We start from the raw sequence: 26,189 nt of genomic DNA on the forward strand, positions 1-26,189 counted from the left end.
GACGTCAGCTGGGCTCGGCTGAAAATAACAACAAACGGACTTTCTTCTTTTTTATTCTTCTCGGTTTTCCTTGTTTGTGAGACCAATAACCATGGCTCGCTAGACTACTTACGAACAAGGGTATTGTTCAGTGTTGGATTTAGAATCTTTATTTTGACCATGTCGTTGATTGAATAAGGTTAGTATATCTATTTACCAATAATTTTACTAATCTACTCACTACTGTTACTTTACTGTAAGTAACTACTTTAACTAGATAGTCTAGATACTGCTTACTAAACTACTTACAGAGTTACTGCTTACTCTTGTCTTAGTGAGAACTAGTGACAGTAAAGTGTAACTTATACTTAGATTTAGTCAATTTAGTCTATATAGTGACTAGTCTTATTACATATACTAGTTATACTAATACTGTAATGCTTAACTATTATGTAACTATTGTTACTATACAGTATAGAGTATAGAGTATACTAGATAAATAATAAATCTGTTTTGTATTATAAAGCCATAAGATAAGATCTTGACTTGTTCAACTTGTTGACTTGTATATTATAAAAAATAAATTATATTATTATATAATTATAGTATATAGAATAGATTTCTACTACTAGTATATAATATATAATATAGTAATACTACTAATAGTATTAAATATAGAGTCTAGATCTAATCTAGTCTAAGTATAATTATAACTGTATTACTAGATCTATATTATTATTATTATATTATAATTATTTATTATACTATTCTACACCAAATATTTCCAATGGGCAATAGACAAATATTATTTATTTATATCTTGACTATACTGACTATAGACTATATAGTATAGAGTCTAGACAAGTCTAGTGTCAGTAGTGAAGTCTAGTCACTAGATCCGACTATACGCTGAGGTTGTCAATTGTAGTCAAACTAAATTTCCATTTGATTGGATCAATAAAAATTGTCTTATCTTATACTGTCTATAGCAAAGTTACAGTAATACAGTTACAAAGTATAGTATAGACTACTACTAGATCTAGATCTAGTCATTACTAGAGACTAGGTTAGTATAGTATATCAGTTATATAGATCTAGCTGACATCTATAATAATCCTATAGTATATAGATTTAGATCTACTATCATGCTAGAATTTAGATTATGATTATACTTATGTTAGATCTACCTAGACCTAGAGAATCTATATTCTAGATCTAGAAAGAATCTAGCTCACTTATTTACTTATTTCTACTTACTTCTATATTCTAGATAGAAATCAGATAGATCTTTAATCTATATTTTGACTATATCTAGTACTAATAGACCTACTAGTAGTAGAAGATGATACTTGATTTTTTTTTTATCTAGAATAGATTATTAAATTCTAGATCTATGTGACTATTTCAAATTTAGTATTTCTATGTCTAGACTGACTCTAGGCCTAGATTCTAGAATATTCTAGATCTATATGACTAATATTAGTAAATAATTAGTATATTTATAATTGGCTATATTAGTTATCTAATATAATAGATATAGATAGACAAAGATCTATATAAAAGAATAGATCTAGATCTTCAGATATATAGATTATTAGTTCTAGTCTCTAGATCATATATAATATCATATTCAGAATCTGAATCTAAACTAGTATAGATCTATATCTAGCTAGAGCCTATGATAGGCATAGGATAAGGGAATATATGAAATATAGTAAATAATATATAATAGCCGTATAGGGGTCAATACGGGGCTATTACTATATGATACTGCGCTAGATCTGAACTATTCTAGACAATCTAGAAGTACTGTAGTATAGATAATATAGATTCTAGATTAACTAGCAAGATAGTACTAGATCTGGTAGTATCTATCGGTTCATACCAACATAAGTATCTCTTTGTTTGTGCTCCATCTATGCTCTAGCCTGACACACTGCTGCTTTTTATCTAACTTACTAGTACTAAATTATAACAATATCTTGACCTAGGTGGAGTTGTACATTTAATATGCTTTATTTTCTGCTGAAATACATACTTCACTCAAATCAAGACACAAGTCATGGGAACTAAAGGGAGTAGTGGCTTGCAATGTGTCACTAGTCATTGATCAGTCTTATTATATCACTAATTCACTTTTCAAATGTCCTTGTCTCTGTCAAGTGTTAACTTATAAAATGTTCTTAGTAGATGTAATTATCTTCTTGTTTGAATTAATGTCTGTATTTTATAAGATAAGCACGGGGTCCATCTTGCAGAAAGTGGGTTCAGGTGTTATAAAACACTTCATTTCAAGTTGAGGCTAGTTGATAAATTCTAATTTGGTCACGGAGGTGACATTTCAAAAAATACAACTATTAGCCAGTGATCTTATATTTTAACATTAATGTGCATTTCTTTCTAGATTTTAGAAAGTATCTAAAATAAGTATATGCACTTTAAAATCAGGTTTTAAACCAATGATCTAATTCTTATATTTTTTAAAGCAGTTGTATTAGCACATAGTGTTGTGATAAAATCTTAGCAGATTCAATTTAATTCAGAGTTTTAGTATATATATTAATTCTCTTGCTTAATGTTTTGTAAGTTGTTTTTTTTTATATTTACATACCTGGCCCTTTTTTTTTTTTTCAAAATGCAAATAATGGACATTTATTTTGTACATTTACTTAATGTATATCATTGGAAAGTTAAATATATTATGAGCATTATCAAAGTTGTGTTTTTTTATTTAGATACTCTTTTAAAAAAAAACTATTTTAAACATACATTAAAAAACAAAAACTGAAAAAAAGACTTAAATTGGGCTTGGCATTTTGTACTTTTTTTTTCCAAGTGGTTGTAACTCCAAATCTTCAAACTTTGCTTGACATAAAGCTCAACCTTGTTGTAGGCTCTCTTTTTTTATGGAGTCATGTGATTCATATTATAAGGAAAATAAATCCTGTTGAAGTGAATCACATGGTGAGCTCATTTGTTTCATTTCAGTGGTTGTGGATTTTTTTAATTTTTTGTTTTTGTATTCTGTCGCAGTGATGTAGTCTTGTGTTACAAAATGTTGACCTATCCTGGCATAATACAAAAGATAAATATTCATTAATTTCAACGCATTAATGGATTGTTAGTTTACATTTTAAAAGAGTGAGCTTGGGTTTTGAGTTTCTGAAGTCTCTGGGACAGGAAATGAGTCTACACGTGTACACAATAGATTCTTTTGTCGCTTCTGAGTGCTCGACACAGTAGATGTCTAGGGAGATAGTTGACACTTTACATGTGTAGAACTGATTTGGATTCCTCCTTGAGAATCTTATTCTCTATGTCTCTTTGATTTGTTTTGGACCAGATTCCCAACGAGGAGTTGACGATTTTGTTTCATAACGCTTTTGTAATGCTCTGTTATTATTGCCTTAATCTAACAACCTAATACAAATTTGACAGCTACTACATTAGTAATAGTCACATGCGGGACGTGACGTTTTTGGCGCGGCCGTTTTGGCGATAAATTTGATGATAAATTTAATGAGCACGTAGCTTTTATAATAATGTTTATTTCATATACTATAATACTGTATGTATAGTATGAATTCTAACACCGTCCAGCGAATTTTTTTTTTATATAAAGGTTTTGCTTTTTTCATGAATAAGTCAGATTCCTTAATTATATGTGAGTTCTGCTCAGCGCACGGATGACTTTCTTCGATTTCTTTCCAAAAGATTTTAAAAAAAGAAAGAATTGGCATTAGTTTAATATCCGAACAAGCTAAGATACTTTTAAAAGATATAGTTTGAGAAATTGGGTAAGAATTAGGGGTGATTTGGGTCAAACAAATGAGGACAAAACCAGCACCGAGCACTTCGTTGGAGTCGTGAGTCTGGCGATCTTCTCCTTCGGACTGGTCATTACCTGTGATACCTATCCCGCCCCCTCTCTTCTGGGCACATTTCTCTCCTTGTATCTACTCTTTCCTCCACCCCTTCCCTCTCTCGTGGGTAAGACGATAATCTCTTTCTAGCACTCCTCTTGACATCACTAGGTGCGAATGTATAATCTTCATCTTTAATTCCGAGAGCGGCCCAGGGTTTATTATAGAAAGGGATGTGAAACACAAACACACATTTACATGCAGTAAATGATAAGTCACATTGATCAATAGACTTGTTATAGTTCACATAACATACGTTTTATTAGCAGATATAAAAATAATTACTCAAATAACGTATACATAATGTACAAAAACTACTAATGTTTTTCGCTTAAAACTTAGTTTACAAATGTAAACAAGTTTTTTTTTTGTTTTTTTCACTCTATTATACCAAGATAAACAAAGTATACATTCTACCCCTCCCCCACATCATGAAAAAAAGTCTTTATAACTTTGACTATTTCATGCACGCCTACTGTGAAGTATGGATGGCAGCCTGGTCTTGTGTAATATTAGCGATGTAACATTATATAAATAACAAACTAAATACCAAAAGTATCTCTTGTTCTGTACATGAAAACTACGTTCGACACAAACACACATACAACACATAGAGATGTAGGATTTCTTTTGAAAGACAGAATACAATGAACGTAACTAATGGGACCAAAACATTTCGCGACAAAGCGTCCTGCTTCGAGTTACATGTGTGTGTGTGTGTGTTTACTCTTTGAAAAACAAAAACGAACATAAAAACAAAACAAAAAAGAAGAGCCGATTTATTTAGAAACAAAAACATTGGGATGCTTCATCGGCGTAGTTTAATAGTTGACCAACTAACCTGTCAAAATGTCTTACAGCAGGGTTGGTATCTTATATCAAAGGACTTTGGGCATTTGTTAATCTGTAATGGACAGGCTGACTAGAGTAACACAGTGGATACACGTAAGACTTTTTGTCTGAAGGAACTTCTGTAAGGAACATCGATGAGAAATTGTCGATTAACTTGTCCGTTGAAACTTTGCTAATGTTAGAAATAATCAGATGTACGGTTCATGCGTAACGTCTACGTAATCGAATCTGTAATAGTACAGGGAAAATACAACTCTATTGATGGGAAGTTCTATTGGCGTGTTTCCTTATCTCTGTCTTTTCTTGAGCCTGCCATACCGGTCACACATTCGTCTTCAGATACACAGTTTTTTACTGTTGTTGTTTTTCTAAACTAAATAAATCCGCCTTCATAGTCCTGTTGACAATAAGTACGTGAGAAAAAAAAATAGGCTTTTTTCCGGGGGAGGTCTAGTACATATGTTAGAGCTCGTTACTTTTTATTGTCAAATCGCAAGGTCATACCTATAGGCCTACATTTGAGGAATAAAATAAAGAGTGAACATTTCACATTCTGCAAAAACAATGTCTTACTAACTTGAATGTACTTTGTCAATGAGATCTCCATATGACCTTCTGACTACAGTTTTTAAAAGAAGAAAAACATAAACATTATTTAGAGAGAAAAACAAGCTAACACGAAGTGTCATTTTAATAATAAGTTTGGATCAGTCATTTCATTAAATTTGTAATAGATCTAGACCAACAACAGTAAATCTGTGCGATTAATAATATTTTTAGCGGCCCCCGAAAGGGGAAAAAGACGCTATTAGTTTTGTGCGAAATGTCTGTCCGTCCGTCCCGTTTAGATCTCGTAAACTAGAAAAGATATTGAAAATCCGACATCACAATATTTTAGACCATTCAAAGTTCTGATGCAACTGCTACTTTTTTTTTCTGAAAGCGAAAAATCTAATTTTTAAAATCAGTTATGCAAGCAGTTTTTTAAAGAGAAAAAGCTAATTAGTATGCATTATAAGTTAGACCTAAATTAAAACGTCATTTTCATGAATTTTTTTTAAATGCGAAAATGTCTTGTTTTTTTTTCTTTTGAGCATTCGAATAAGAGATTGAGCCTTTTCAAAACAATTATATCAATTATAAGACTTTAGTTAGGCCAGGAGAGGCGCGGTAGCTGAGCGTTAAAGAGCTTGGTTTCCGAACCGGGGGCCCGGGTTCGAATCCTGGTGAAGACTGGGATTTTCAACTTCGGAATCCTTAGGCGCCTCTGAGTCCACCCAGCTCCAATGGGTACCTGATATTAGTTGGGGAAAAGTAAAGGCGGTTGGTCGTTGTGCTGGCTACATGACACCCTCGTTAAACGTAGGCCACAAAAACAGATGAACTTAACATCATCTGCCCTATAGACCACAAGTTCTGAAAGGGGAACTAGTTAGGCCAGGCTCACATCTAACTTTGCATTCACTTGCACCTATCCTTTGACCTGCTGTACCGTTGGGGCACTACACAAGATCTGTCAACCTTCTTTCTCCATTCTTATCTCTCATTTGTCTTTGATAGAATTTTATTATGATGTTCTCTCTGAAAATATTGAAGCCTGCCTGGGTGGACCACTTCGGGGCCGATTTTGAGTTTGTGTTTCCACACAAACTGTCTTTGTAATCTTGTTATCATTTGTTTTATTTAGCGCTATTTCATCCTTTTAGCTTTCTCGATGCGCTATGATCCTATTAGCCTACTTATCTTGACCAGTTGGAAAAATGGGGGGGGGGGGGGAAGAAAGGGACTTCTGGTTTGATTTTACCGTAATTAGTTTTTTAAAATCAATCCTCCTCAGCTGGGTCCATGTCCATTCTGCCGTCTTTGCTACTAAGTCTACAGACAGCCAGCTTCCCATGGACTTTCACTGATGTGGGTGTTGAACTCTTCTTGAGAAGAATCACCATGACCAAGGTCTTTTTTGGATTTCAGTTGTCTGCTTTCTGTTGCGTTGTGTCTTTTTTTTTGCGGCTGCTCGCCTTCCACCTAAACCTCCTCCTTTTCACGGGCTTGGGAGTGGCAAGATTCTCCCTTAACTTTGCCTCTTTGTGGAGTTTCAATGGACCTCATTCACCAATCGTAAACAAAAAACATTGAGCCAGGTGATAATATTGATAAAACACTCGGAAAAAAACGTATCACGTGACAGCCTTTATGGATTAAGTAATGTGTATAGAAGAGATAGGGAACTACGTGGTTAAATGTTGTTTGTTTACAATTGGTGAATGAGGTCCATTGACATTATTTCTGCCTATCATTGACTGAGGTAAATAGACATGGCTAGGAGAATGTTTCTACTTCCAAATGTGTGCGAGAGAAAGTGCTGTGTTTTTTTTGTTTGTCTGTTTTTGTTTTAAATCATTAAATATAGGCTTATTTTAAATCCACCTTCTAGCCACAAGCTCAGTCTTTCTCTAACCCTGTGGGAAAGCCCCGACCAGTCTATGAGTTTGACCTGTCGTTGTCAGTTTATGAGTCTGACGTGTCAGAGTCAATGACCAGCGTATGTTTTCTTTCTAGTCAGTTGTTGACCCACACATTCCCCATTTGAAAATAAAACTCGGTGAGATTTCGGCCTGACTTTTCTCATGCGCCTCTTCCATTGTTAGGAACTATGAAAAGGATTAGACTCTATTCCTCGTGTAAAAAAAAATGTTTAGACTCTTGAGTTATTATGTTGTTTTTTTTTTTGTTTTTTTTTACACGTTTCGGCTGTTCCTTTAAAATTGAAGATAATTACATCCTAGCCAAAACCTGCTTCAGGACTGCAGTGGATGGCGACGGGCAGGGCTCGAATCAGGGGCGATGGAGACAGTTCGGAGTCGCTGTACCAGGCAGCCATCCATTTGAGAATGAAATCTACAATTGTTGGTTTGTTTCTCCTCTTTCTGTATAAAGTGTTCGTAACGAAGCTCAGACTTGGGAATCAACTCGAGTTTTACCCCTCCCCTTGGTCTGTGTGTGTGTTTGTGCTTCGGAAATGACGTTGATGATTTAACTTAGTTCACAGTATGCAAACATTATCAAAGAAATGTCTCCTAGACTTTTGTTTTTCCGAAGTGAGAGAGTTCAAGTTTCACCAAGAAGTACATTGGTCTCTTAATTCTTACACATCATTTTGGGAGTGACATTCAATCCTTGAGACATTCTGATCTCCCACTTCAGAACTCATTTGTCTCGCGCGTCACAGTTCTCACTGGGTGACTCTACTTGGGAGATTTGCAAACAAAACACGTCGGAAAGAATTGTGACATAATTAACTCCATCAGTGGTCACAGAGTACTTTGACCTTCATCTAATTAGTTTAATGAAGAAAAAAAGATGTCTCAATGGTTTTCAGTGTTATGGAAACTAAAGGAGAGAACTGGGAAGAATGTATTATATACAGAGACAAAGTGAAAGACAATCACAAAGTGAAGTCATTACCACAAAACATAGTGGCATTTATTTCCGTTTGCAAATACTTTATACTCTTAAACGTACATCAACTTTCACCTTGTTGCTTGATAGCTCATAGTGAACGCTGACATAAATGTAAATGGCTCATAGTGAACGCCGACATAAATCTAAATGGCTCATAGTGAACGCTGACATAAATCTAAATGGCTCATAGTGAACGCCGACATAAATCTAAATGGCTCATAGTGAACGCTGACATAAATCTAAATGGCTCATAGTGAACGCTGACATAAATCTAAATGGCTCATAGTGAACGCCGACATAAATGTAGATGGCTCATAGTGAACGCCGACATAAATCTAAATGGCTCATAGTGAACGCTGACATAAATCTAAATGGCTCATAGTGAACGCCGACATAAATGTAGATGGCTCATAGTGAACGCTGACATAAATCTAAATGGCTCATAGTGAACGCCGACATAAATCTAAATGGCTCATAGTGAACGCCGACATAAATCTAAATGGCTCATAGTGAACGCTGACATAAATCTAAATGGCTCATAGTGAACGCTGACATAAATCTAAATGGCTCATAGTGAACGCTGACATAAATCTAAATGGCTCATAGTGAACGCCGACATAAATCTAAATGGCTCATAGTGAACGCTGACATAAATCTAAATGGCTCATAGTGAACGCTGACATAAATCTAAATGGCTCATAGTGAACGCCGACATAAATCTAAATGGCTCATAGTGAACGCTGACATAAATCTAAATGGCTCATAGTGAACGCCGACATAAATGTAGATGGCTCATAGTGAACGCTGACATAAATCTAAATGGCTCATAGTGAACGCTGACATAAATGTAGATGGCTCATAGTGAACGCTGACATAAATCTAAATGGCTCATAGTGAACGCTGACATAAATGTAGATTGCTCATAGTGAACGCTGACATAAATGTAGATGACTCATAGTGAACGCTGACATAAATCTAGATGACTCATAGCTAGCGCCGACATAAATGTATATTTTTGACAAGTACATACACAAGTCCCATATTGTAAGAGCTTTGGGATGAATTTCATTATCTATGTCACCACTAACAATTGGAAGGCTCTCCGATGTAGATCCTGTCACAAGATCACACCCTACGTCTTCTGCTTCTCCTCTTCAGTGTAGTGTGACCTCTATTTAATTGTCTAGGTCATACTGTCCATTACTTTGTGTCCTAGTGTTGATAGACCAAGTTTCTTGTATGTCTACAATACAGTAAACTTCTATGGACTTTGACCAAATGTCGTTTTGTTCCTGTGAATTTAAAGTTGAGTGATCGATCTACTCACTTTGTAAATTGAGTCATTGACCTACTAATGATGTAGGTCATGTGGTTAATGTGTTGGAATCACACAAACACACTCACTGAGAAGAATTGATTTATTTAAGGATGAGTAATCATGTTCATTAGTGTGAGTAAGCCTCATTGATACAAGAACGTCGTATCATTTAATGACAAGCCAACTAAGTTGACAAGGACTCTCCTAACTAGCAGGTCATTTTGGGGATAGGAGTGTCTAGCAGAAGTGAACTACTTTTATTTGTAGTCCAACCTATTCAAAATGATTGGTACATTCATGGCAATGCGCCAGTTTAAGTCTGACAACATGAATGGTCGAATTTACCTCTAGGCAATACACGCTTAGGGTCCTCAAGAAATATTAATCACTGACATATAGGCACACAAGCTAGAGCTTAGGACCCTCGAGAAATATTTAGCACTGACATATAAGCAACACAAGCTAGAGCTTAGGACCCTCAAGAAATATTAATCACTGACATATAGGCACACAAGCTAGAGCTTAGGACCCTCAAGAAATATTTAGCACTGACATATAGGCAACACAAGCTAGAGCTTAGGACCCTCAAGAAATATTAAGCACTGACATATAGGCAACACAAGCTAGAGCTTAGGACCCCCAAGAAATATTTAGCACTGACATATAGGCAACACAAGCTAGAGCTTAGGACCCCCAAGAAATATTTAGCACTGACATATAGGCAACACAAGCTAGAGCTTAGGACCCTCAAGAAATATTTAGCACTGACATATAGGCAACACAAGCTAGAGCTTAGGACCCTCAAGAAATATTTAGCACTGAGATATAGGCACACAAGCTAGAGCTTAGGACCCTCAAGAAATATTTAGCACTGACATATAGGCAACACAAGCTAGAGCTTAGGACCCTCAAGAAATATTTAGCATTGACATATAGGCAACACAAGCTAGAGCTTAGGACCCTCAAGAAATATTTAGCACTGAGATATAGGCACACAAGCTAGAGCTTAGGACCCTCAAGAAATATTTAGCACTGACATATAGGCAACACAAGCTAGAGCTTAGGACCCTCAAGAAATATTTAGCACTGACATATAGGCAACACAAGCTAGAGCTTAGGACCCTCAAGAAATATTAATCACTGACATATAGGCACACAAGCTACAGCTTAGGACCCTCAAGAAATATTTAGCACTGACATATAGGCAACACAAGCTAGAGCTTAGAACCCTCAAGAAATATTTAGCACTGACATATAGGCAACACAAGCTAGAGCTTAGGACCCTCAAGAAATATTTAGCACTGACATATAGGCAACACAAGCTAGAGCTTAGGACCCTCAAGAAATATTTAGCACTGACATATAGGCAACACAAGCTAGAGCTTAGGACCCTCAAGAAATATTTAGCACTGACATATAGGCACACAAGCTAGAGCTTAGGACCCTCAAGAAATATTTAGCACTGACATATAGGCAACACAAGCTAGAGCTTAGGACCCTCAAGAAATATTTAGCACTGACATATAGGCAACACAAGCTAGAGCTTAGGACCCTCAAGAAATATTTAGCACTGACATATAGGCAACACAAGCTAAAGCTTAGGACTTAGGACCCTCAAGAAATATTAATCACTGACCTATAATATCTGGACTTCAAAAGGACCCTGTATCTCAGATATTTTTTAAATGTATTAAACGTCTTTATGAAGATGGTACAAATAGTATTCGCTGAAGAAGTCCAGCCATTGTAAACGAAAGGAAACCCTAACACTAACCCTATTGATGTCCTCGTCCTTGATGAGTGTCCACTTCAAAGCAGTCACGAGCAAAACCCCATGTGAATTAGACTATTCAGAAATGACGTAGTTTGTGCAGTGTGGTGTATAAAGTTGAGTTTAGGATGTGTTTCATGTTCCAATGGTAGCACCCAAGCCTTAACAAAAAAGTGTTTGTCATGACAAGTGAGTGTGACATAGTTTTACTTCGACTCTCCTCTATTTCTACTAGACTATCGACTCTCCTCTATTTCTACTAGACTATCGACTCTCCTCTATTTCTACTAGACTATCGACTCTCCTCTATTTCTACTAGACTATCGACTCTCCTCAATTTCTACTAGACTATCGACTCTCCTCAATTTCTACTAGACTATCGACTCTCATCTATTTCTACTAGACTATCGACTCTCATCTATTTCTACTAGACTATCGACTCTCCTCTATTTCTACTAGACTATTGACTCTCCTCTATTTCTACTAGACTATCGACTCTCCTCTTATTTCTACTAGACTATCGACTCTCCTCTATTTCTACTAGACTATCGACTCTCCTCTATTTCTACTAGACTATCGACTCACCTCTATTTCTACTAGACTATTTACGAGCTCCACTGTCTGGGTTTTTTGTTGTGTCTTGTTGACATTTTTTCGTATTCGTATCTTCACCCACACCTCCCCCTCCCCCCGGTCCTCTCTCCCCCCTCTCTCCTTTTCTCGCTCGCTCGCTCGCTCGTTCTGCTGTCAATGTTCGTTGTCCATTTCTCTTTCCTGATCCCGATTTCTCTACGTTAGTCCCCGCTGACACATGCAGTGTAGTTAGGCCTATTTCCTTCTGCTGAGTGTGCATTGAAGACCTATTACACTTCCCTGTGTAGTTTGATCAAAATATATACTTAGAGCATTTGTAGCACTGGGTACTTACCGAGTCAGTTTTAGAAGCAGGGGATGTACAAAGTGTAGTCTCTAAAGAAAGGCCAAAGACCAGCGCAGACATCAGACTATGTGTTCGTGTCCTGATGACCTTTGGGAGTCTGGATGTAAGGGACGAGTGGTATGGGATGGAGTGACAGACGCAATTAGCTTAAGTGTGGACAAATTAGATGTACAGTTTCTCGCCATAACTGACAGCCTCACCTGGCAGTAACTAAAGTACACACAACGTGTTCAGTATGAGTTTAGCAAAGAGACTGGTTTTAGAACTATAGAATCGACAGACATGGTCTACCAGTAGAAGGAGTTCAGTTCATTTTGAAGTAGTTTATTGATGTCGTGGATTAGACAATGTTAGAACTCAGTGTATAAAACTGATCGAGGTATTTATAAGAGTCTAGTTAAATCTAATTTATGAGCAAGTCTATGTGATACAGATGTGTGATTTCCTACAATGGCTTTATACACTAATATTATTCTGAACGGAGTAGTGCTGTGATCTATTTCTTCTTTTACTGAGATTACGTCGTGGTGTAGGTAAGACATGATGTTTGTTGTTGGTTTGTATTCTAAATTGTATACTGTGAACTAGATCTAGGTTGGAGCATTGTGCTAGGCTATGTTTCCCTGGTCGTGTCTGACAAACTTGTCAATATTATTTTGTGTTGGTCAACACTCTGGTACACGTTGCTGAAAAGGATTATCCTACAAAGTAATGTCAGTCTAAAGAATGTAGTGTACTTATCCATTGTAGATGGTCTGTTGTTGTTTGATTACTACTGACTGGTATCTTATAGATATGTTAGATTTACTTTGATACAAAGCTTGTTAAAACACAGTAACATGGCCTATGATAGGCGAAGGGATTTTTTTTTTTTTGTATTAAACTACTCTTCATTAAACTACTCTTCACTCTCTCTGCGCTTTGAATCCAGTGTGGGCCCTTACATCTGTAGCCAACAAAAACGTGTGAATTGGTCGATCACATTAACTCAGGATTGACCCGTTGATCTTGATCTTGTCTTATAAAATACAGACGTTACTTCAAATAAAAAAAAAAAAAGATGTTTACGTCCTACGCTTGTCCCTAGAAACCATTAGGGGATAATATAAGAAACCATGGGGCGCTTCAGTTATCTAGATACACTTTATCTCAGATTATTTCTGATTCGAAATGAATTGTAATAAAACATAAGGGAAAACGTTTCTTGTGCTAAAACAATGAAACCAGCCATAGAGATCGGGAGGTATTGCCAGGGCAGGGTTCAACTAATCAGAAGAGAATTATTTTTTTTTCAATTTAAAGTAACTTTCGTAAATGTATGTTGCTTTATTTCAAATCCCTACTTAAAACTTTTTGGACTGAGTTTTAAAAAAATGCATGCTTTACAAAGACATGGACTGTACATAATTGTATCTTTGTCATTGATTAGTACTTGAATGAAAAATATGTACTTTTGTTTGTAGGTGATACATTTCACACCCAGCTATTTACTTTCAGTTATTTATTTACAAAGTTTAAATCAACTCATTCTGTCTGTCTGTCTGGTAAAACGTTTGTACGCATTATTTCTCCCACATTGAGACAAGTGACAGGATCATAGTGCAGTGAGAAAGTGACAGGATCATAGTGCAGTGAGAAAGTGACAGGATCATAGGGCATTGAGACAAGTGACAGGATCATAGGGCATTGAGACAATTGACAGGATCATAGTGCAGTGAGAAAATGACAGGATCATAGTGTAGTGAGAAAGTGACAGGATCATAGTACATTGAGAAAGTGGCAGGATCATAGTACATTGAGAAAGTGGCAGGATCATAGTGCATTGAGAAAGTGACAGGATCATCGTACATTGAGAAAGTGACAGGATCATAGGGCATTGAGAAAGTGACAGGATCATAGTACATTGAGAAAGTGACAGGATCATAGTGCAGTGAGAAAGTGACAGGATCATAGTGCATTGAGAAAGTGACAGGATCATAGTGCATTGAGAAAGTGACAGGATCATCGTACATTGAGAAAGTGACAGGATCATAGGGCATTGAGAAAGTGACAGGATCATAGTACATTGAGAAAGTGACAGGATCATAGTACATTGAGAAAGTGACAGGATCATAGTGCAGTGAGAAAGTGACAGGATCATAGTACATTGAGAAAGTGATAGGATCATAGTGCAGTGAGAAAGTGATAGGATCATAGTACATTGAGAAAGTGATAGGATCATAGTGCAGTGAGAAAGTGATAGGATCATAGTGCAGTGAGAAAGTGACAGGATCATAGTGCAGTGAGAAAGTGACAGGATCATAGTACAGTGAGAAAGTGACAGGATCATAGCGTAGTCAGAAAGCTGAAAGCATCCAATGGCACTAAACAAAATATTTCTAATAGCACATATTTATTGTTGGTAGTCTAGATCTATTACAAATTTTATTAGGCCCTACATGACTGATCCAAATCAATTGATACAATTCCATTTAATATAAGCTTTTTTTGTTGTTGTTTTTTAGTATTTTTTAATATTTTTTGTTTTGTAGGTAACATTTGAATCCCAGAATGGCCCATGCGGTGGAGAATGTGGTCAAGCAAGGCTATCTCAAAAAGGGAAGCACAGGCAGCAGTAGGATCTCTGGATTCTTTAGAGTGAGTCTATAGTTACAAATACCTATTTGAGCAGTAGGATCTCTGGATTCTTTAGAGTGACTCTATAGTTACAAATACCTATTTGAGCAGTAGGATCTCTGGATTCTTTAGAGTGACTCTATAGTTACAGATACCTATTTGAGCAGTAAGATCTCTGGATTCTTTAGAGTGAGTCTATAGTTACAAATACCTATTTGAGCAGTAGGATCTCTGGATTCTTTAGAGTGAGTCTATAGTTACAAATACCTATTTGAGCAGTAAGATCTCTGGATTCTTTAGAGTGAGTCTATAGTTACAAATACCTATTTGAGCAGTAGGATCTCTGGATTCTTTAGAGTGAGTCTATAGTTACAAATACCTATTTGAGCAGTAGGATCTCTGGATTCTTTAGAGTGAGTCTATAGTTACAAATACCTATTTCAAAAATCCTGTAAGTGATGGTGATGCTTTGAATGAAAGAAGTTGATGTTTAGGACTAAATGCTTTTCAGAAATTATTTGAAGATGTTTCTTTCATGAGATGTTTTGTAGTAGGGAAAGTCAGGGTTGGTTATTTCCTATACAGGTATGCTCGTTAAGGATAGAAACTAGATTCTCAGGGACATCAAGGCTTCTTGACTTTCTTGAGATTCGAAATGTAGAGCTTGTACCTACCACTGCCAGAGACAATGATAGCTATTTGCTTCCTTATTAAGAGATTTTACAAAGTGCAAATATGCACCTTAATAAAGTAACTATTGATCCTCAAAGATCTTAATTCATCACTATAGTTGATTTTGACCCAAAATAGTCTACTAAGCAATTACGTTTTCATAGTATATTCTTGAATTGGAAAACTGATGCCAACCATTAACAACTTGAAAAGAAACAATGATAGAAATATATTATTCTTCATAAAGGAAATTTCCAAAATGGCCCATACACCAAATGATTGCTAATTAGGATATTTTTATTTTCCTTTGCTACATTTATCACTATTCTTGTTTTCATATTTAAAGAAAAAAAGCTATTAACGTTTTTATTATCCCCTCTTTTATGTCTTTAATCTGTCATCATCAGATAGACCACTTACCTCCCTTCATCCTGTGACAGACAGTAACATGGTTTTATCTCGTCTTCATCAGTGCTATCTTCTTCCATCTTGACAGTAAACATCCATCCAACACAAGTAGAGATTATAAACTTACCTGACATGTATTTGATGACCAAAGTAATGTTCAAAAAATAAGAATAAAAAAGAGTTTACAATGTATTGTTGTTGTTTCCCCTCTCAGAGAAATGAGTCCAACAAATGGTTTGTCTTCACTATCAAACAAGGGACTCCCTACCTGGAGTATTATGACAACGACATTGATGTCTTCTCACAGCCTCCCATCAACTCCTTTAACCTGTCCAGTTGTCAGAATGTGAAATCCATGGGCAACAGTAACCCACCTTCTTTTTGCATTGTTTGCCCAGATAGGGTCATTGAGCTCATTGCCTCATCCAGGTAAGTTTGATCAACACTCTTGCTTAGGAAAATCTTTATTTTGTTCATTCAGTCCACTAGTGAGTGCGGTGGCTTAGGGGAAACTTGCTTCCATTGTGAGGGGGTGAAATATTTCTTTGATTAATTGGTCATGAGACATTTGTTAGGAAAATTAAAGCAGCTGGTTATTGTGCTTGCAATTATCATTCACCATTGGTCACAGAAGAATTTTACATAACGTGGTGCCAATGGACCACTTACCTGGCACCCTATTAAGCAGAACCTACTCTCTTACTATTTTGTTCATCTCAAGTAAAAAAAAAATTTGTTCATGAAACTATGACCTAAGCCAAGACTACAAATTTAAGTACACAAGTTTTAGACTGGCAATAAAAGGCCTACATTTCTAAAAGTCCATGAACAAAACTGCTTTCTGTTGAAAGTATATTTGATCTCACCCACCAAGATTCCTAGTCACAAAAAAAAAAAAAAAAAAAAAAATTTTTTGTTTAAATTTAGTTATAGACAGTAATGAATATTTTAATGTTGTTTTTTTTTAGACTTTTATATAAATCTGTGAAAAATTACTTTACTTTTTGAAAATATCTTTTTAAGTCTTCAGAAAAATCAGTCAGGTCTAAAACTAGCCAATAACTGTATATTTGTTTTTCTTTTGAAATGGAATTATATTTATAATTAACAGAACTCAAATGGTTGAATGGGTCAATGAAGTTGAAGCTAGTCTCATTCGTCTTGGCATCTTGCAGGTAATTAATTACTTTAAAATTTCTAAGCATTATTTAAGAAAATATATTTTATTTTTACGAACATTGCCTGCTTTGAGTCAGAAAGGATTACATTTATTTTACAACTTATTTGTTACATTTATAATAAAGTTTTTTTCTTTTTTTTTTTTTTACTTTCCAGCAAGAAATCGTGGACCATGTCTACACAGTATGTCCTGCAGTTGTACAAAAACCAAAGCCCAGCAAAGACAGTTGTGATGATAACTTTGATTTCAGTTTATTCTCCAATTCCCATAATGGCAAAACTTCAGAGGAGAAGAGAGCAAGTGACACTGTATTGATTGAACCAACTGAAATGCGCTTTGGAATTTCACCCAAAGCATCACCTCTAGCACAGAGATCCCATTCATGGCAGTCTACCAGTAATACCACTCCCCATTCTCCGAAGTCTCCATCGAAAGCGGGTGAAACACAGCCACCACCACTGCCAGAAAGAGCTCCCCATCAGTTATCCAAAACATTGGGCAAAAAGTCTGCAGAGCCCCCTCCAAGCACTGACTTGGCTTCTATTTTTGGTAGCAGCAATGACAGTGACTTTGTTTCACCAGAAATTATAGCCCAGCTTCGAGAAGTAAGCAAAATGAGACGCTCTGAAGAAAGACATGACTTAGCCAAGGATGCCAGGAGGCATTCTTCAAATAGTGGGCTCAAAGAGTCATCTTCTAATAGAAATTCCTTGGAGAGGCCGACCTCTGACACTAAGCTTATTCATTCTCAATCTAAAGCAGCCAAAGATTCCAGTTCATCTGCTAATGAGGAAAGCCACTCTTCTGTTTTTTCCTGCAGCTTTGACAACGAGAGTATCTTCACATGTCATAGCTTAGATAGGCCAGTCAGTGCTGAGATGAATGACTATTCTGAACTTCCATGTCAGGAGGAGGCCAGAGTACAGGTTGCAGGAGGTGACAGGGTTGATTCTCGTACGCCTTCTCCTTCTTCTTCAAAACCTATCCCCATGCCTCGCAGAGGCCTAACAAAAAAACTGAGTGGGGACTCCTCATCTGGCTCTTCCAACAGCAGTTTTCCACTTAGCTCTAGCCTACCAGAGCCAAGTACAGACATCATCACTAGTGAGATAGTCTTGCAAGACATCAATGATGAATACCCACTGCTCATCCAGTCTATAGCTTTAAAGGATTATTCTGAAGCTAAGACCAAATCTTTAGAAACTAATTCAATGGAGAAATCTGAAAAGCAGCTTGACATAAAATCTTCTAAAGATGAAAATGAAAATTTCTATGGGCCAATCTTTGATGATGTGCCTCCTCCTTATGAAATGGCTCCTCCAGTTCCTTCATTACCACCTCTTCCACCACGCAAAGACTCTCTTCCATTAAAAAAAAGCAGTTCCGATGTTAAAGTTTCTCACCTTGAAATCAAGACATCTTCTGCAACTGTGACATCAACAACCTATAAACAAACAAATCTATTTGATGACTCTATGTGCGCCCCACCACTTCCCATGCCTCGCAAAAAGGGGCCCACTTTGATGGATTCCTATCGAAATTCTCATCCACCCAGTGCTTTTACCATGAATGGGTTTCATGAGATCCCCCCCTCTGTGCCACGCAGATCTCACCCTGACACAGTACAGAGCTTGAGCCATGCTGGAACTAATCCTAGATTGCCATCAAGGTCTTTTCAGAGCTTTATCATTAAGAGACCTCAGTTGAAAGAGTTTTCAGGCATGGAGTCTACAACTGTGAAATCATTGGACGACTCCAAGGATATTAAAGTCCAAGAACATAGTAAGTTTATATAAATGTGTTTGTGTTAAATTGGTTTCTAGTTTAGGCACTAGAGTTTTTTCTTCAGAATAATTTTTATTGTACAAGTTTAATTTATGCAAGCTGATTATGTAAATTATTCTTCCTAAGAACAAGGAATGCTCACTTAATAATTAAACACAAGTTGTTTTTTTTATCATTGTTCTCATCCTACATTTTTGTTTGAAGTTTCTACCAACAGCAGTTCTGGTCTGTCACGCAAAATGTTGCTGGACCGTTCACACACCCTTCACACTGTGGTCTCACTGAAACAAACTCAAGCTGAGATTTTACAGACAGAAATTTCTATGGTCAGTTTGACTGTCCAGCTGACCCAGAAGTCATGCCATGGACTGGCATTGGTCGACTGGGAAGGGAAACCATGGTAGGTGTATGTTAACACTTAAAACAATGACTGCAATGGGAATGATAGAAGTGTTACAAAATGGTCACTAAAGTTTGAGCTCAAACTAATCTTGTAGTCTACATTGAAAGGAACTTGTGTGATGGTTGAGTAAGGTGTTACTTTCTGTTTAGAAAACATGATAGCAGTATCACTGAAAACTGTTTCTTGAAATACCAGTTCAATTCAACTAGTTGTTGTAACTTATTGAGCTGCATATCTAACAATGTGACTAGTTCTGAGTTCTCCCTTTAAATTCATTAGCTCTGTCTTTTTGAAAAAATAAGTTTTGTTTTCTTCCATTCCAGTCAAGGTTTTAAAATCTTATTTTCTTGGGATCATTCCTCCTAATTTTGACTATTATTTATGTTTTTTAAACAAATGATTTGCATGAGTAAAATAAAGCATACAGCATATAATAGTAGCAGATAAATATTTAAATATTGATCTTTTTAAGGAATGTTCATTGTCCATAAGTCTCAACTCTACCATGAGATTGAAATAAGATTTGACTACAAATGTTACTTAAGAACTATGATTTCTTTCCATGTTTTCTCAATATTCTGTTTCATCTCTGTCCACTTTGATCACCTCAGTATTGTTGGCTGGAACCAAAAGGACTTTCCCAGTCTTCATGGCAAACTTCACATCGGAGACATTCTAATCAGTGTTAACAATGTAGAAGTCACGTCCCTTGAATCTGCACAGAAACTGCTCAAACAACCGAATCCTTCTAAAGTAGATGTCACACTGCAGAGGATGCCTTACGCCAAAGTTTTCGCCATCCGCAAGAACACTGAAGGTCAAAGCCTGGGAATTAAAAGAGAAGGCGGCACTGGTGAAGTAAGTACCTATGTGAATATTAATACCTTCTTTAGCACTTTCATTACTGAAATCATTACTCTTTCAGTGCACATTGTTTTAAAAAAAAAAAAGTGTTTGCCGGATGAACAAAAATGTGCGTGGGTGTGTAGAGTTACTACAACTAACCTAGCTTTGTTATTTTATTTATTATCTAAAATATTTGATTTTATTTATAGGAAAATGAATTGGCTACAAAAGAATAATAAATAAAATCAATTATTAAAGAAAATATCTTTCAAAATGAAGTTTGAGTACGGAAAAAGGAAGTAGAAAAGGAAATTAATTTTAAAAATTGCTTTACTGAAAGATTTAACATTTTAGTCATACATTCAATCCAAAAATATTGATAAATCATAAAACTAAATATATTTGATCACTTTATAAAAGTTTTTTATATAAATTTTTTATAAATTTATAAAAGATAGATGGACTAAGAAATTGTATTATTTACATATTTCAGGTCCCGTGAAATAAACTAAATGTGTTTTTTAAATGTGTTGTTCCTACATCCAATTTACAATCAAAACAAAGAATTATCACTCTCGTATCATGAAAATTAAAAAAAAAATAATTAGGTCAACATAAAAAATAGTGAAATAAATATTATATACCAAATTACTAGCTGAGCGCTGTAGCGAAGTAACTGCCCGAGAGAACGCAGCACAGAAAGAGTCAATGTAGTGAAATCTCTTCAGGGAGTTAGAGAAACATTTATATTGTTGAACTAAATTTTTATGTCCAAGTGAATTTCTTTTTTTATTGCTGAACAACCTAAAGATGTATGAAAGGAACTGTGACTTAAATTTGAAATCTAAGAAAAGTTTTTTTTCTCACACGAGTTTTCTGTCTTTGCATGCACATTACATAAGAATAAAAAAATTGATTCATTTCTATCTTATCTTTAGATTGTGTATGTTGATCCAAATGGTCTGGCTGCCCAACATGGCCTTACCCAACATGCCAACTGCTCAATAGCAAATGGTCGTTGCCACTGGTTTCTGACAGAGATTAACAGTCGGCCACTGAATCTGTTTTTCAAGGATGATGAGGTGAATATCATTTGTTATGGCACGATTGGAAATTAGTTATTTGTTTCGTAAATAGGGGAAGTTTTGACTTACAGGCAATGATGGGACTAGTAAAAACTAGATTAGGCTTTGAGGAAGAATATTGAAATATCAACCAATGTAAACAGACTCTACTCTTGACAGCTTTAGAGACAAGGAGCTTTTTATGAACAGAGAGATGTAGCTTGACAACATTCCACGGTTCCTTTCTTATTATTAAACTCTTTGTTCGACATTTGCTATCACCGTGGACCATCTTCTAGTGTTGGCCTTTCATCTGTGCTATTGGATTTTATTATTTGCATGTTACCACCATTTTAAAATTAACTTAAGTCAAAGAAATGATAGTATCTTAAATATTTGTTCATTAAATTGTTCTTCTTTCTTCAGATTGAACATCGTCTGTCAGCTTTAGGAAGAGAGATAACTATTGTAGTCCAGCCGTATGACTTTATACGTCACATCAAGCACCAGTTTAAAAAGTTGAAGAACTATAAGAGCTATATTGTACAGTAGTCTCACATCCAACCATGTACACTTTGTTACATATACAGAATGTTTTTTTTCTGCATATAGTATTTTACATACTGAAAATTTTGTTTATTTTTCAATCCATTATTTTAATATAAAATTTTAGTCATGTACAGAGTTTAAGTTATTTCTTTTCTGTTTTTAATGTGAATTCTTTTTATTAAAAAAAAACAATTGATTTTGTTTTGTTTGTTGATGTGAACTTGACACCTTTGTTTAGCTCCAACATAGTGCCTACACATGATATTGTACAGATTGATATGCTTATAAATGTAAATAGTTGGCAGACTTCTGATTATGTCATACACATTTCAATTTCATTTGTTGTAGCTTTCAATGGAATTTGTTAAATAATCTTTATCTGGTTTCTTTCTTTTTGTCATTTTAATTTTGAGAATTTTAATGATGATAATGTTATCAATCTACTTTTGAGAAGTAATATATATATCTTACTATATTATTAAATATTTTAAAGTGTAGATAGGTAGTAATAATATGCATATTGTGCGACATTTTACATGATCCCAATATAGTTATTGAAGTGAATAGAAAATGCTGGACATTTATCGAAATCAAGATTATTAACAATTCAATGTTATATTAGTAAGTGGTGTCTACTTGAATTTTTTATTGCAAGAGCATTTGTCTGATACAATATGTAATTACCTCTAGAATTTGATCTCATGATTTTAGCAATTTCATTCTTAAATATAATCACTATCTTCAGCGCAACATTTCCTTAATGTCTGAATGTGAGCTTCTTAATGCTATAGTTTTCTTTGTAATCACCAGCTTCCATTCTTCTTTCTACTAGACACAGTAGAATGAAGGTAATTAAACTGTACTTTGTATACCCTACATCAACAACAGACAAGTAGAGATCACTGTCCATTCTTGCTGCCTGCTAAATTGTGCTTTGAACTATTTATTAATGTATATTTGGTAATGCATAAATCATCGATGAAACTTTTTTGAAAAGACATGTTTCATCATTTCGTGTTTTTATCAGAGTTGTTAAAAATATGATTCATAATCAAATGTCCGAAGTTTTAATTACTGTATCTTAGAAATTTTTTTTTTCTTAAAAGTTTCTAAGATTCAGCAATTAGAATTTCTTTTTAAAAAAAAAGTAATTTTTACTGCACAAAAGAATCAGTTACCTTTCTTTTTTTTAAAATTCCCTTGTTGTGCATAAGTCTTGACAGATGCAGCTAATTCTGTATTTTCATAGAGTGTTGCAATATTGCTTTGATATAGCTACACAATTGTTGTAGATGATGATTGTTTTATATGCTTCATTATATATAGATGCTGTCTTTGTTAATTTCCTTGCATTTGTGATGTCTACTTCATTCATAATGTCTATAATATCTTCATGAAGTGTTAGACGAAATTGTTGAATCTTTTTGTCCCCATAAACCTTTCTCAAACTATATCTGTGTCGTACAGTTGACGTCCATAAACTTTTCACAAGTTTTTCTATGTTGTAAAATTTACGTCCATATTTTATTTCTTTGTTACTTAAAAATTTTAAACCTGATGACTTCGACTCATTTTATTGTTTCTTGATTCTACTGAATGTGATGTGACATGATTGTATTTTGCAGTTTTCTTTAACAAGAAATCACTGACAGTTGTTAGAATTCATTACAATTTTAAAATTTAACCCTGTAAATTGATTCCTGAAACAATTTTAATTCTAATTTTGAATTTAAAACTATTTGCATACTAGCCCTAAATATCCCCATTTCCATTCCAGAGTTGAAACACATTCTCATGTTACTCATTTGTTGTAAATTTATTTATTTGTATCCACTACTCTGTTGGGCATTTCACTAACTGTCCATCTAGTTTGTTTGGGTTTTTTTAGTATTAATTACACCAATCCAGACGAGTTGATTTTTGAGTTGCTTGGGTTATTGTGACTGACACTTCTACATTCCCTTCAACCCTCTTCATTTGTTATGTCATTGTGACACTGGCTTGATGGTGTACATTATATCTTGTTGTCTGGACAGCTCATTGTTTCTCTCTGTTAATGTTGTTTGAATGTTTATACTTGATATTTTGTTGTTATACTTTTTCGTCTCCATCTTGTGCCAAGGCCTTCACATTTCTTCACATTGGTAGCTTTCACTGTTGCTGTGTTTCCCATTGATCACACCAAGGAGATATTGACTTTCATTTATTGTTTAACTTGGATCAGCTGAAGACATTAGAGCAGCTGGCATAATTACCTTTCTAGTGGATAGATGTGTGCCAGCTGGTGTCAACATTTTATTATTCATTTACACTAAAACCCAATCAAATCTTTAGCACTGAATTTTCTAGTTGAATGCATTATCTAATATACATGTTTATAAATAGTTATGTAATTATTCAATGAACAAGTGCTGGATATGTTCTATGTATAAGTGATTATGTTGGCTCTTACTTATTTGTTATGATTTTAAAATTGAGAACAAATTATGATCGTAAGTTTTTTGAAACTGGAGATTTTCCTATACATCTCCATTGTTGTAAGCTATGTGTCATTGTATTATTATTGATTGTTAATGTCAGTAACTATTAAATACCATCTTCATAGTTGTACTGCCACACATGACTCTTAAATACCATTTCCTGTGTTAATGAGACATGTCATAACAAGGTGATCAAATAGTATCCTAATAGTTGTACAGGTAGTTTGTGTCACATCTTCATCAGCTGTCACATGACCTTCACTTATCAATGTTTTACAGATTGACATGCATTTTATTTTGATCAATGAACAGTTGAAGATGCTACTCTCATTGTATCTACACACTTGTTCAGTCAGCCGTTCTTCACACACACTCTTCCAATGTCTTTCTTGTGTCATTCTTCTAAGTTTGTGTTGCCAACATTACCACCTGAACAAATCTATCTACATTTGTGTAGTTCATAAAGTCTATCTCACTTTGTAAGTGAACAGTGTTTCAGTCATTGAACAATTTATTCAGATTCTCTATTTGTTTGTAGTGAATGGATTTGTAGATGGAGGAGTCTTGTCTCCTCTAGTTCAGGATGTTTTCTGCAGCTTTTTATATTTGTAATGTTAACATCAGAAGTCAAGTTTATATCTTCTACTTTCACTCTCAAAGTGTTAGATAATACTTTCTAGTCACATTTGTATTTTAAATACTTTCAAGTCAAATTTCTTTTTATATCCATTAGTTTTCTATAAAGTTGAAAAGAAAATATTGCCTGCATTATCAATATTTTGAGTACACTTTTAATAGTGTCAGCCAAAAAAAAAACAACTTAAAACCTGGTTTGGATTAAAAATCTGAAAAAAAAAATGTTCTGCTTTTACCATAATTAGAAAAATATTTTTGGCCTGGAACTGAAGTCAAATGAAATAACTTTTCTCATTATTTTGGCTGTTGTCTGGATTGCATCTTCAATCATTGCCACTGAGACTTAGTGCTTTAGAATTTCAAGTAGAATTACTGTTGCACTTGGAGAAGACACTGTACATTTAACAGCTGATGAGACTTAAACCAAAAAAAAACTGGTTGGTTATTACTATAGAGATTCCCTTGTGTTTAACTCTCTCTAGTCTGGTGAACTAGAGGGATGTCAATGGTTTGTAAGCCACTTCATCTATGAAGGCAACATGAGTGGATCATACAGTGGTAATGGGGGTGAGAAGAATTGAGTCAATTGTTATTGCCATCAAGGTCAACCACTTTCCCAGCTTTTGGGTTAGAAATTATTTTTTTTTTATTAGTCAGATAGGCTCTATTGAACTAGATATCAAGAAATAGATACTGACTATAGAGTCTGTTTATAAGAATGTCAAACAAACAGAATTATTCTGCTCATTATTGAAGGCTCTAGTTTTAGTCAAACAAAATGTTGACCTACATTTTTATCCTTCAATAAGTTCCCATTTAATCAAATGTAACACGTTTAGTATTTCCTTTCTTAAAATCCTGGCACACTTCCCAGCACCACTTGATTCTTATCACATATCTTAGTGTTCTCAGTCTTATAATAACATTCTAGCATCTAGTAGATCTAGATGCATGAGGTCCACGTAGTCTCATGTCACTGTGTTGTAAGGTTCCTTCATTCCTCTGATCAAAAAACAGACGACTGTCTCAGATGCCAGTAAGGCTTCTAACAACTTTCAATGTTTGTTTGTTTATTTCATATTTACTGTAAACTATTCATTATTCAGCCATTTGAGCTTTCATATTTTTTTTTCATTGATTCAATAAAAATATTTTTTTTTCCTTTGAAATGATTTTATTCTTCGTTTGTTTGTTTTGTTTGTTGTTGGTTTTTCTGGGGAAAATGGGGGAGTCATGTTTGGGTTTAAGTCGTGCTATCTATTTTGATCAGATGAGTTGTTTGTTTAAATTAAAGTTCCTGATTGT

At 35.0% G+C, this 26,189-nt stretch overlaps 1 protein-coding gene across 4 annotated transcripts; it reads left to right on the forward strand.

Moving 5' to 3' along the window:
• LOC106061045 (uncharacterized) lies at positions 1-26,053 on the forward strand. Of its 4 annotated transcripts, none has more exons than XM_056025700.1 (9): positions 1-178; positions 14,777-14,882; positions 16,156-16,370; positions 17,053-17,116; positions 17,277-18,903; positions 19,111-19,306; positions 19,921-20,167; positions 21,094-21,237; positions 21,646-26,053. In XM_056025700.1, the coding sequence occupies exons 2-9, from the start codon at positions 14,796-14,798 to the stop codon at positions 21,769-21,771; spliced, it is 2,706 nt and encodes a 901-aa protein (XP_055881675.1). In that variant the 5' UTR covers positions 1-178; positions 14,777-14,795; the 3' UTR covers positions 21,772-26,053. The 4 variants fall into 4 exon arrangements, with proteins under 4 accessions (XP_055881675.1, XP_055881685.1, XP_055881682.1 ...); XM_056025710.1 differs by lacking the exon at positions 1-178 and adding an exon at positions 11,189-11,494; XM_056025707.1 differs by lacking the exon at positions 1-178 and adding an exon at positions 12,053-12,778.
• Positions 26,054-26,189: the final 136 nt, after the last annotated feature.

Source organism: Biomphalaria glabrata, chromosome 1 (assembly GCF_947242115.1).
Source record: "Biomphalaria glabrata chromosome 1, xgBioGlab47.1, whole genome shotgun sequence".
Taxonomy (NCBI): Eukaryota; Metazoa; Mollusca; class Gastropoda; family Planorbidae; genus Biomphalaria; species Biomphalaria glabrata.

Excerpts from the sequence above, each read along its gene's own strand:
- LOC106061045 (XM_056025700.1), top strand. The coding sequence starts at position 14,796 with ATGGCCCATGCGGTGGAGAATGTGGTCAAGCAAGGCTATCTCAAAAAG. Across the intron at positions 18,904-19,110 it reads TATTAAAGTCCAAGAACATA|TTTCTACCAACAGCAGTTCT; the intron begins GTAAGTTTATAT and ends TTTTGTTTGAAG. Across the intron at positions 20,168-21,093 it reads GAGAAGGCGGCACTGGTGAA|ATTGTGTATGTTGATCCAAA; the intron begins GTAAGTACCTAT and ends TCTTATCTTTAG.